General features: G+C 41.0%; 1 protein-coding gene across 4 annotated transcripts in view; it reads right to left on the reverse strand.

Moving 5' to 3' along the window:
* Positions 1-563: 563 nt before the first annotated feature.
* Positions 564-13,868, reverse strand: part of LOC108929217 (runt-related transcription factor 2-like) — a 29,531-nt gene continuing 16,226 nt past the window's right edge. Inside the window, exons 4-7 of one of the 4 annotated variants that reach the window (XM_029256671.1) lie at positions 7,095-7,271; positions 5,842-6,003; positions 4,000-4,072; positions 1,621-1,696 (exon numbers count right to left, since the gene is read on the reverse strand). In XM_029256671.1, the coding sequence (XP_029112504.1) occupies positions 4,017-4,072; positions 5,842-6,003; positions 7,095-7,271 (395 nt within the window). In that variant the 3' untranslated portion in view covers positions 1,621-1,696; positions 4,000-4,016. Of the gene's footprint in view, positions 1,697-3,999; positions 4,073-5,824; positions 6,004-7,094; positions 7,272-13,868 lie in introns of all 4 variants that reach the window. The other 3 variants (XM_018743578.2, XM_029256672.1, XM_029256668.1) reach the window with 3 other exon arrangements.

The following is a 13,868-nucleotide window of genomic DNA, read 5'->3' on the forward strand; positions in this document are numbered from 1 at the left end:
GTTCAAGAAGGGCTAATCATTGTAACTTATGTTTGTCCTTAAGTTCAACATATGAAAATGTGTTTTTATGAATCATTCAGTGATGGCAGTCACTGAAATGAATGACATTTTTTGTAAGTGAACCACCTCCATGTATCCATGTTAATGATACATGCCACTGTAGCAAGTTTGCATAGATTCCACAATTCTTTCCATCACTGACATTGTGATTACAGAATATTAGGCATTGCATGATATTGTGTAAAACAACATTTTCTTTGGAAATGTTGACTAAGATGTGTACTTCTGACATTCTTCTTTTTTAACTTAACAAAAGTAAATAAAAAAGGATATCTACCTTTGGGTTTCCAAAATAGAAAATATAAATTACTTATAAAAATCCATGGTTAACTTAATTACATAAGCAAAAAAATATTTTTAAACCATCAAATACATTATACCATTTATAACTTTGCAAGATATTTTCAGTCAGTACCAGTATCACTTAGTTGCTACAATTTAGTATTTAAGTTAAGACAAATAAAAGAACTTACAAATACTTAAAAATGTAAAGTCTTGCTGGTACCATTAAATATAACATTCTAAGAAACACATACATATGTACGTACAAGTCAGTGATGAATGCAACATTCATACACATAAAACACACTGGAATGCACACACAAATGTGGTAAAATAGAAATGCATTTGTGTATGCACATACATGCACACATACATACAATATAGAAAAGCGACCTGTCATTCAGTGCTAAAGTTGTAGCCACGTAATCAGTATACATACATACATACATACATACATACATACATTGCTCAGCGATCAGCCTTGTAAAAATACATGTTAAAAGCAATACAAACTGAAGCTATTATTTTCACAAGTTCATTCATTAGTCCATTTGGTTGTTACCAATTCCACAGTGGACTGTCAAAAATATTAAAGCAATACCTTCGTTTAGCAGGAAACCTTTATTCTGATAAGGTCTTCCATTTACCTCTGAGACTATCTTGAATTATGCTCAATAAATATTCAAGAGAAATATATCCATGAGTTTCTATGAAAATCCTAATTAAAATTTAATGCAAAACTACAAAAGATCCACAATAGGGTTTGTGCTTTAAAAACCATAACGTCGATGCTATTCTGACAGCTCATGGTGCATCTCATGGTGCTTCTGTTGAGCAAAAGGCTCTGCGGTGACTTTCATCCTGGATCGTCAATATGGTCGCCACACAGACTCATCCATGCGCCCACTGGAGTTCAGCACAGTAGGGGAACTGCTGTGGCTCCCATCAGCATCCACCACATCGCTCTGACTGGGGAGGTTGGGGTTGATCAGGGAGCTTCCGGTGGAGGCACTAGTGCAAGGTGGGAGCATTCGAGATGGGGAACGGTCCCCTCCTGGAACCATGGAGAACTGGTATGACCCAGAAGAGGCACCATAATAGAGATAAGGAGTACTGCTGGTTTGGAAGGGTCCACTTTGGTTTTGGGTAGATCCAGGATAAGGTGGGGGCAGGTATGTGTGGTAGTGGGCACTGCCCAAAGACATGCCCGAAGTGACAGGTGTTGGTGTGTAGGTGAAAGTGGCGGGATAGTGCATCCGTGGGCTCGAGAAGCGACTCGCGGCGATGGGGTCGAGGCCAGGAAACTGCCGTTCAAATTGCCGGGGGTCAGAGAATGGACTCAGATCTGAGGCACCTGGTGTGACAAACATATAGGACTGTCAAAGAAAGGAATTGTACCCTTGTTTCACAATTCACAGAACATTCAGAAAGGGTTTAATAAAATATAAAACACTAACACATAATTACTGGTTACTTTTATGCAGTTGAGAATTGACAATATTGTGCCACTCTTGCTGTTATAGAAACTCTTTAAACACAGGAAGCTTAGTCATAATTTATGTTTATTCATTCAGCCAATGCTTTTCTTTAAAGCAATTCCAAATGCTGAGTTACTTACAATGATTTTCCTATGTATACAGCATGGTCATTTTTACTAGAGTAATTCAGGGTAAGTGCCTTGCTTAAGGATACCACAGCAACGGGGGGATTTCAGCCTCGGTCGTTTGTAAAGTGGCAGCTATAACTACTAGACTACCTGCTGTCCCTATTTTGAATGGTTATTTATTAATCACATTTCACACAGCCACAACTCTTTATTTCCCTAACAGTCTTCCATGCTCCTGAAAATCACAGCGATAAAAAAATTAGCAAAGTTAATGAATTCCGTTCTGTGTCATTCTTTCAGTTTTATGGGCCAGGAGAGGACAATATGAGCCACTAGAAAATCAGAAATATTGAATTAGATATAAAATACAAACAATGCACTTCCACATAACAGGTCTGAGGTTACATTTTAACAAGTGGTGTGGTAGCCATAGATTTAACAAGATGGGCAGACATGGGGACGTGTCCCCCCCAGATTCAATAAAGGTGGAGTATAACTCCACGAAATATCACTGCTCCTAGTTTGCCCCACACCTGAGAAGTTGTTACGCCATCGGTCCTAGCGAGGTAAATCTGAAGAACTAGGCATCAGTAGTTTTGTTTCTTTAGCAAAACAACAGATTAGTGCTTGCCATTCATCTTCTTCATAATCAAAACATCTAAGCTAAGCCAATAGACAGAAACATCATGTGAAAAAGTGACCAGACAAGTTGGGATACGTGTATAGTACTTTGACCATGCTGCCTTTTGTCAGGGTAAAAATAAAAAACTAAAAATAAAACGTCAAATAGGGATGTCTCGTGGTCATTTATGTGAGCTACCTATTCAGTTTGCTGGGCTTTCTCTGCATCACTGTCTCAGTCTGCGTCCTGTGAAAGGCAACACACTAGAAAGTCCAAATCGTTTCCAAATTTTTCCTGATTAAAACGAATACTTATAATATTACCCCTTAGTCTTGCAGCAACATAACTGATGCTTTCTATTTACTGTCTGGAAATATTTAAAATTCAATATTACATAATTTTTCTTTTTTTTTTTTAAATTTGAAGTAGCTCTTTGGAACCATATGACATTTGGAAAAAGTCCAGACGCCACAGCTTTGTGTCTTAAAAAGAAGCCCACACAAGTGGCAACAAGATCACATTGCCTTGTCACATCGTTGAACTGATTCCAGTACAGAAGGTTTGTGTGTATGTGTGTGTGTGTGTGTGTGAGAGAGAGAGAGATGCGTTTGTATAGACATTGAAAAAGCAGTTGGGATAAATCAGGAGTTACACATATGGAAACACTTTGAGGAAAAACAGTTTCCATGAAATGCATAATGAGCCAAGAGCGTGCTCAGATGTGGCTGCATGTCTCCGATTAGCCAGAGAAAAAGGGCACATTTGGTCTTTCAGCCCTTCTGTTGGGTTTTCTAAAAATTAAAAACCACTAATAGGCTGTGGCTACCAGAACACTGAGCCCAAAAGCGAGGACAAAATTAAAAAAATAAAATTAAAAAAAAGACACTTCCTCTCTTCCTCGGCATGGAGAGCTCTTATCATAAATCATGAGGCGTCTTCCTTGTCACCATGTCTGGTGGAGAGGCGCGGGGCCTGTGTTTCTGGGCCAGCAAATCTCAACTTGCTGCCCATTTTGACCGCATGTGTGGCCAATTACGATCACTTTGTCCCATTTTACTTTATCAGATCTCTGTCATTTAAAAAAATAACAGGAAACTGGAAATGGCAATTTATCCTTGCTGCAAAGAATGTCGCTTTAACTCAAGGGTGCAGAAGACACCAAGCATCACTGAAATTTAGTTAATGTAAATCAGTTGGATTTTTCCCATTGTAACCGTTGTCATTGTGAATGATTTTCTTTTTTTAGTTCAACAGTGAAAATAGTTAAAGTCAGATTCTGGTGATTTTACTACAACTGTTACTCTTAGGTGACCCAGTGAGGCCTTGGCTTTTGGTAGCATCCACTTTGAGAATTTATAACGGAAACTGTAAGGAAAAGTATGTACCAAGTGAACATGTTTATAGTTACAGAAGAAGGCTATATACTTACTGGGCACTGGGAAGTATTCAAGCCTTCCAGTAGCAGTTGGTGTCCATGGCAACGGGGAGGCGAAACCAGGAACCTTTAAAATAATCAATGCTCAGCATCTGATTTTAAATTGCTCTCATCACTGACAGATTCAGTACGGACCCCCCAGAAACAATGCATTCTGTCTTCAGCCATAATGTAAAAACATAAGTACGATATTTCCAGGGAACTGCGTCAATTAGCCTAGTAACTGCAGGTTACTGAAAAAGTTAACTTGTCAGTGATGAGAACAAATAAAATTAGGTGTTTAGCACTGTTTATTTTAAAGGCACATGCTTTTGTCCCCCTCATTGCCATGATCACCTAATGGCACTGAAGCTTTCCTTCACTGATACACATTATGAATGAAACAGTGGACTATAAGCCCAAATGAAGGAGAATGCAACAATAGAGAAACTACGCAATCGTGAGTCTTACAACAAATCAACTGTGGAAGAGCAGTTTTTCGCTGCGAACCAGCACAGAGGACACAGTGTAACGGAACCCTGAGGTTGGCGGAAAAGGGGAAGGACTCCAGTGAACAGCCCAGTAACAGGATACACCAAATTACTGTGGGATGTCGTGGCACATTTAGAGCATGTTACCAGTGTGGTAGCTCTTCCAACTAGGGGCTGGGGGACATTACGGCTTGGGGCGCGTGCGGCTCTTTGAGAGAAGAACAAAGCTTGACGTCTCCTAGATGAAAGCGGGACAAAATCTAAACTAATCAAACCCAACAGGGCACTTGGCCGGACTTCAGAACTGCCAATAAGAGGTCCCACTGAGGAGTAATTTAAATTCTCACACTCGCTCCAGGCCCGAGAAGAAAAAGTTAGGGCGTGGGCAAACGCAAAAGAACAAAAACAGAAAGAAAATAACCTGGCAGCGATACAAACAGGTGTAAAAAGGGAAAACTCATGTGAATTAAAGTTTGAAAGCAGCACTTGGGCAAGGGGCGACAAATTGCTGCGTAGACGTAGTCAGTGAAGATGCTGTTAAAACAGCATTAGGGTTCGTGGAATTAACTAGACTGCTGTTTCAAAACCAAAGCCCACTATAAACAGAGGCAGACACTTGATTCGTCTATGCTTCCCCTGTTATTACCTGCTCCCTGTTATTACCCATATTCCTCCAAAGATAAAAAGCTTTAATGGGGGGAAATAAGGAAACATAATCGCTCTTCAGTGTAAGAAAAATAACTTTTTGGAGAAGGTCTTGAGGCTTGGAAAAAGGCAGCAAGATTTTTCCCTATGTATCACAGACAGTGCAATTTTAGGTGATTTTCTTCCTTTTCTGAGAAATGCAACTGTAAAATTCAGCAGTGATGTCATGGAAAGCACTTTATCATTGCGGATTTTATGAAAGACCCAATACGTCATTACCATACAATAAACAAGACTGTACGTTTTTCACAAATTCCTTCCTGGTTGCTCGAGGGTACATCCAAGCACAGGGCTTAGTGCTTTGCCACTCTGTCAGAATTGTTTTGTGCCATTCATGAATTTAATTAAATTTTATGCCTTTCATTCCTCTCTACTTTGAAGAACAGTAAAAGGAATGAATAGAGCAACTTTCCAATGGAAAATGAAATTCTCAAGAATGTGAAAGGCTTAAGATCAGAAAAGTCATTGTGTTGTTAGGCACTTTACAATCCATACTGTCCTTAGACAAATATTCCTCCGTCATCCAACTGAGCTGTATATGAGCTAAGCATTTAACATGATCTCTCTTTAAATAACAAGCTAAGGAAGACAAGCACAAGACTATCACTGCCCCTAGTGGTGTCAGAGGGTGGGCGCGTGCGCACCTGCACAGGGGGGTTACCTGAGAGCCGCCTGGGCACATCGCTGATGGCAGGGAGCCCGGTGGCCCGTGTGGAGGACAGTGGTGTGGTGGAGTGGATAGAGGGTGAGGTCATCTGGCTCAGATAGGGTGTGTATGGCTGCTCATATGACCAGGGGGGCGAGGACTGGGACTGGCGTGGATCTGTGGAGAGCAGAGGCAAGGGATAGGGTGGAGACAGCGTTAATATGACAAGTCATCCTCGTCGTCATGACCCATCATCATTATTTAGAGCCTCATTACCACATGATTATGGTTGACAGGGGATAAGTCTTGAAGTTTATATTGTGTTTCAGTCAGCACCATTTCATGGACTTGAAAGTGATGCAGTTTGATATATGGCAGTTCAGTTTTATTAACAAAACCCTTTGCATTGCATCATTAGCAAAGCATTTAAGATGTCCTCTGCATAGTTGACCGGAATACTAAATAGCCTCACGTGTATCTTGCTTAAAAGGCAGGTATCTACAGATCACTTTCACTCTGTCCAGTCTCGGTTTAATGAAGACAGTCAGGAACAATTCGTTTTAAGGCCGATGAGGATTAAGGAATTTACTGAAGATTCCTGTAGAGTTAAACAGCGGAAGGAGGTTTCAATTCACTGATCATCAATAGCCACAACCACAGCAAAAATAAGCAATGATGTGAAAAGTGAAACAATATCATGCACAAGCCTCTTTTTGAATGTTATATGCCTGTAAGCCTACCAGAAATGATTTAGCAATCTTACTGCGTCCATCTCAAGGTGATTCACCATCATACCAGGAGCATGAAGAATAGGTGGATCTTAAGGTCGGAGCAACTAAAGATCCTTCTTCAGATCGCTTATTGTAAGGCCACCTTCCCTGACTGTTGCAATGTTAAAGTCCATCTGTATCACTCTGAGGTCACACTTCTGCTCATAAAGTGCATTCACTTCAACCTACTGGAAAACTCTGCTGTATACTACCGTTACGCTACTCTATACTACCGTTACCATTTACGTGTTTATTTGAACTCGATCACAACAAACTGAAAAGGCGTAACTGGATTGAAATGGCTACTGAAAGAAGTGAGCCAGAGCAAAGCAAAAAGATGTGCAATGAACCTTAAAATGAGCAGAACACGTGTTTTCAACAAACTCCTATGTGAATATGCTTTTTTTAAAATGTCTTTTAGAGTACAAAACTTGTGTTTTGTCTTGTTTTTCGATGTTCACAAAGAGACACTTGATCTGCTTCTACTGTTGCCCTCACCAGATATCTGGGCCTGCCCCTGTTGATTGAAGGAGTTTGGCCCTGTGTTGAGAGACGGACGGGGGCTTTGCGTTGGCACAGTGACCCTCATGGTGGTCTGTCGGATTCGCTCCAGCTCACTCAGGCGATCGGAGAACAAGCCCGGCTTTGGAGGGTCCTCCAACTTCTGTCTGTGTCCTGCCAGAGCACAAAGAGCCGGCCATTACAGCAATGCCACGGCGGACTGGCCATAATGCCTTGTGGGGACACTGGCATCACGGCAGACTGTGTTCTCGGACCCTTTAACAGCGTTTAATCTACCCTGTTATCCTGGTACTCAGCAGTCCACCACATGCTCTACATAACCTACAAAAACATGTACAATAAAACAGAAACAAAGTGATGCGTTTGTTGGAAACCCAGGGTTTCACGAGTCAGTGCTGGGTGTGGAAAACCGTATTCTTTTCCTCTGTTTTAACGTAGCTATGAGGATAAAGGAGGTCACTGCTGTAACTGAAGAGGTTCTAATTGGCTCCTGGGAATCTCCAAGCCTTCACCGCAACTTATTCTCATTACGGCTCTGAATTATTCCGTGCCGCCGCCCGTAAACTCGGCCATTGTGTCCAGCGCTGTAAAACCAGCTTGGGCACACTCGACACTCTCAGGACACAGGCACTAGCAGTGCGCGTCATGACAGGGATATGGCATCCTGCTCACACAAAAGCCAACATTTATTCATCCTGTCCCTTGAAAAGCACTCATCCTCCAGTAAACAGCGCTTGTCACGCGATGCCCACCTCCCTTGCAGCCGTCCTCTCCCAGGCTCCTCGGCGAATCTCCGGCCGAACGACACAACAACGAGGGCCAGCTGCTGCACGGGGGGACTTTAATGCCACAATAAAGGGTCGCAGGTGCTCATGGTCTACCACGGTACACTTTTGTGAAAATGCGGGAAAAAAAGAATAGGAAGAGAAGGGCCCAGAGCAAGCCTGCCCTCTTCCCTCCATAAAACGGGGCTGTCCGTCAGGCCTGGGTTGGCTCCTCTGTATGGCTGTAAAGTAAATATCAAACAGAAGAAAGAGAAACTCCTGCTGAAGCTGGCTGCCATCCAGCTGGCACGGGGGGCCTTGAGCTGCCTCAGAACCTCGCAAAACCTGACTGCGCTCGAGAGCAAAAGTGAGCAAACAACGCTTTTGCCGAAGCCACCCCCCAACTAGAAGGTAAATGCAGGCGACGTGTTTGCGCAGCGCTCAATCTGGAACGCAGCAAATCCTTGGAGTCTTCTGAGTATGTCAGCTTTTTGGAGAGCATAAATATAGTTGTTGTTGTTGTTAGAAACTTAACAAGTTTACTCAACACTAATAAGTTTAATGAGCACCTGTGTACACTTCCATTCGATTCTGCCAGGAAGCACAAAAACAAGAAATGAGCATCAGTTCATAGGTGACTCATAAGTCTTATTCAAAGATTCAAAATATCACATTATTAATAGAGTCTGGGCAAAATGTAAGATTTGTTTGGAATTCAGAGATCATTTTGGCTTGGTAAAGCCTGTTTCGAGGTTTCAAAGTTGATTCCTCTTGACACCCATTCGCAAGAGATAATAGTTATATATATCAAGTTTTTATACCCTGTGAAAGAAACATAAGGATAATTTTTCAGAAAAAAATATGTCCATGATAAAATCTGATTTGTTGAATTGCACCAATTTTGGTGAGGCAGTCATTCCTCAGGCTCACCGGACTTAAAGACACTCTTGCAAAATTATTCGCAAACACACAAGAATAACGTTTTTGAATATTACAGAAAAATAACAATTAACCCCTTCATTTTTCCACTGGTCGTACAGCCCTAACTTTATAAATATAGTTAGTTATTTAAGACGTGGAAAAAAATCAAACAACGTTACGCTTTGTGCAGCCATAATTTCCGGACATGTCAACAAAAAGATTCATATAAATACCTAGACTCTGTGCTCAGAGATTTAAATGGCCCAGATGAACATTAAATTTAAGCTGCTTGATGTTCATTTGAGTCAGGCTTTCTGCAAATACTGCTGACCAGAGTCTGTGGAAACGTCCCAGAGTGAAGCTTGCTTATGCAGTTAGAGCTTCATTTCATTCAGTACAGAATTTCTGTTTTCATGAGTGGCCCTTTGCAGTGCAGCAGGGAAAGAAAACCACAACCTTTTGTTTAGAGAAGGCAGTACCAGTTAATTTATAAGGCCAGAGAGCTTTGTTATTTTTTTTTTTAACTGCACACTGCTCAGAAGCGATGTACTTCAGACAGCCTGGAGTCACTTTTATAATTACTCCTTGTACTTGTACGTTGCTTTCGTCATTTCTTTAAGTGAATACAGACAGTGGTAATTTCCTAATTTAATTCCACTACTTAGAAAAAAAACATTCATCCTGTCAAAAAGCAACCAAGTAACCATATCAGTGTTACTTAGCTTATGCCATTGTCCAAGGTGTCCTACAATGTTAGACAAACATATAGCATCGTATTCTTACTGCATCAATACAGAGTAAATACATTGCCCAAGAGTACTCCACCAGGAGCTGAATTCAAACCTGCGACCTTCAGATTGACACCCGCCCTAACCACTATTCTATGTAATAGCCCAGTACTGTTAGCAGTTAGAAAATTAGTAATATACCTGCGATAGTTTCCAACACCTTTCCTATAGAAGTAAAATTTTTTGTTAACATGCATATGAAAGAGCATAGCTTGTGGGGTGGTTGCAAGATGCCCTGTAAAACATGCTGAACCTTCAGTAGAATTGTACGCTGCATAAAATCACTTTTTATAAAAGTAACAGTGTTTTGGCATAGTATTCATTTCTTTGTAATTACTGATGAAATAATTTATTATTTGTATTTATTGTGTGTGTATTGATGACAATTAGAACACTGCAGCCCATATTGTGTCAACATCACACTGACTGAGGAGTTTGGAGAGGACCTCTGCAGCAAAGCTGGGTAATGTTGCAGAATGTTACCTTGGCGGAGTATTTCTCGTATCAAACAGTAACACAACGGAAATGTTACTGATGGAACAATGTGTTTCAGTATATGTAACATGAAGGCTTACAGTTCGTGAACAGCTTTAATGAATGGAGAATTCCTTGTCTTAGTGTCGCCTGAAACATTTTGTCTAACAAATGAATCCAGCTGTGAGTCAGTTCCCCTCAACATGGTAAAGATACAGCCTGAAAAATACCACTTTATTCTGTGCCCGACATTATTTTTTCAATGCCTTACTGATAACCGTTAGCACTTATGTACACTCATTTCATTGTTTTGTTATTTTCTCTCAAAGGAATGCAATGTTCTGCTAAATTGAAATGAATATAATTTCAATTTGTGAAGTAAATCTCTAACAGCATCTGGTACTAATGATGAGATATGAGCTACTTTTTGGGAATTTATATTGCACATCCTGGGGAGGCAACGTGGAGTGGTTCACAAAGGAGCTGTGAGACCAGACGATTTCATCACCAGTTAAGGAAAGTCCCTGAATCATCATCATCATCCCAGGGAGATGACGAAAACATGGGAAATGTGCAGCAGAGTCTGGCACTCAGCAAATCTTCTAAGCAAGCCAGACAGGAATGTAGGAGTGGGCAATGGAGCATTCATAAATCTGCACAATTTTTGATACTTAATTGGAAGAAGTTGTTTACATTTATTTATTTAGCAGATGCTTTTCTCCAAAGCGACTTCCAATGAACTCTATGTAATGTTATCAGCCCACACACCTTATTCACCATGGTGACTTACACTGCTAGATACACTACTTACACTGGGTCACTCATCCACACATCAGTGGAACACACTCTCTCTGTCCCTCACACACTATGGGGGAACATGAACAGCATGTCTTTGGATGGTGGGAGGAAACGAGAGCAGCCAGAGGAAACCCACGCAGACATGGGGAGAACATGCAAACTCCACAGACTGAGCAGGGATTGAGCCCACGTCCTCTCGCGCCACCCAGGTGCTGTGAGACAGCAGCGATACCCGCTGTGCCACCGTGCCGCCGTTTAACTCATTTAATCTGCTGACTCTGTAGTACAAGAGCCCCATGGCACTTACAGACAGCAAACATAAAGGGAGCCCATCTGTTCCAGTATGGCTGGCCTATACCCGAAGTTAGCATTGGTTAGGGTATCAGCGCAAGACAAATCGGTCATGATCTCCATCCTTGGTGGCATAAATGTTTTGGTATATACTGGCTTTATATAGCATTGGGTAAAAAACGAATACTTTAATACTATAAAGCACACAGAAGAAGAGAGAGAAATCTTTTCTCTGTTTTACTGAGTGATGACAGGAGGGTCAGCATTTTCCTGTTTTCATTAAGGGTGAAGCCACGGATCGTTTTATATATTGACTCAGACCTCCTAGCAACATGTGGGGAAGCAGGCGAAGGAAAAAAGATGGGAGGGAAAGAAGTCCTTTCACGCCAGGCGCCCATTGGCCACGAGGGTATGAAGAAGTGAGGGAGGGAGAGGAGGAGAGAGCAGCAGGGAGGGAGGGAGGGAGGGAGAGAGGGAATGCGGCAAGCCAGGAGCCTGTGTGGTCCCTGCGTTCCAGGGTTCAGGAAGCAAAGCAGGCCAGGAAGGGGCACATGCAAAGCTAGAGCGCTATAAATCGATCGGCTGTCTGCGTGCCTCTGACACTCTCCCTCCTCACAACCGCTCGCATCCGACGTCGCAATGCTTTTCACACCTAATTCTGTTTACGGCTTGAAAAAGACAGCATTTCGCCGATTGTTTGCATATCCTATGACTTTATTTACAAGAGGGTTATTCTTTTTTTAAAGCTTTTTGCTGAAAACTTTCCTGGCATTCTACAGTGGAACCTCAGCAGAAACTTTTCGCGCTGCCAACGGATTCATCAGACTTTTCTTTCACCCCTTTCTAATTTTTTGCTAGTGTTTCGACATGTCGCAGTTCAAACGCTCCTGCTCAACGCTCCTTCTAAGCAAATCTGCAGCCTGTGCACGTAACTCTACTCAAAGTGAAACGGCAGCATATTTTTATATTTTTAACGGCAGCACAAATAATGCGCTTCAAATATTTTTGCTTGAAATAGTGATTACAATAGCATTCTGCATTTACAACTTATAACAAATTAACATATGATTGATATGTATGGATGTATGTTTCTTGGAAAATAGGATCAATTTGCCTATTTTTTTTGGGAACGATTATTGGTGCCAAGAAGACGAGTAAGGGTGTAGCTTTGCCACTTGTGATTAATCCTGGACTGGGGAATATTCAATCAGTTTGTACTAGGGCCAGACGAACTGCATTAAACCCAAATCTATTGCTCCATTTAAGCTGTCAAACTGGTTTTGGTGATGTAAACAGCTTATGATTTTCTTGCCAAGAACAACAATGAATTATATTTTCTATATCTCAGGAATTTAACACAAAACATTAAGTTCAATTTACTCCAGGGAAGAAGAGTAAGGAGAACTAACAAGCGATTTCACAAGCAAAATTCTGAGAATTTCTTTTTCCATGAACCTTCAAGCTGAAGACATTTAGTCTAAAATTTATTTTCAGGTCCATGTTGCAGCATGACAGATCTGAGCACCCCCATGGATTAAAGAGACATGAATTTTGAAATAATAGATTATGAATCATGATAAAAACATGCTTTGGGCTAACAAAATCACACATTACAGTTTAACCTGAATCTGGGCTATACAGACTTCCTTCCTGAAGATCTGCTCATAAAACAAAGTCTAAATATCAATTAATTTAAACGGGAAAAAATTGTTCCTGAGTCACAAAAGTTCCAACCATTTACTTGTTTGACCAAAGATGAAAAATTCAAGCATCATCTTTTCAAAACGGAGAAAATCTCATTCAAAAACCAAGTGCAGAATATCAAAACTGCACTGGAAACCTTTAAATCCAGGCCTAATCCACAGGACAAAAATGCCTCAACACATCTGTGACCTTTTTTCTATCCTCTCTCCTGCTCATCATTTTTATTACATCATTTTCACTTCTTACTTTGTGATTTTATTAGTTTTTGGGTGGCACAGTGACACAGCTGGTGCCTCGCAGGCTCTTGTCTGTGAATCAAACATGGGTTTGAATCCGGCTGTGGGTTTCCTCTGGGACCTCCAGTTTCCTCCCACAGTCCAAATACAGTTAATCTAAATTACTCATTGTCTGTAGATGTGTGAGTGAAAGAATGTCTGATTGCCCTGTGACAGACTGGTGTCCGATCCAGAGTGCACCCTGTCTCACCACTTTTAATACTCCTTATTGTCAATTGGTAACAGTTAATAGGTCTGGATATTCATTCATCCACTGCGATAAATCCGATTTGGGCCCACAACATTCAGTGCTGTGTGATAAATCGAGACAGCATTTAAAAATTGCCTAAGCAGCTGTGTGAGAAAGATTGTGGGACAAACTGCATTGCGGGAAAGAAGTACCTACACCCTCAGTTGCAATCGAGCACTCTAAGGTCCGGCCTACAGTATGTACCCTCTAGTTTCCATAGTCTTTCTTTTGTGGATGCTCATTGTGCTTTAACTTTCTTTAACTTTCTACTTTTTCATTTATTAAAACACGGCATGCAGCTTTTGCCTTCTTCAGGCCAGTCTATGCACACTATTACAGTCACTTTACTTTAGGAAATTATTTTAAACATTATTTTGTATACATCCTTCATGAATGACATTTCTGTGAGTAACTAGCTATTATTCTGTACACCAAGTTGTTTTATTGTGTTGTTCTTTAATTATTTTCATTTTTAAAATGCACAC

This window comes from Scleropages formosus, chromosome 1, assembly GCF_900964775.1.
Source record: "Scleropages formosus chromosome 1, fSclFor1.1, whole genome shotgun sequence".
NCBI classification, from domain to species: domain Eukaryota; kingdom Metazoa; phylum Chordata; class Actinopteri; order Osteoglossiformes; family Osteoglossidae; genus Scleropages; species Scleropages formosus.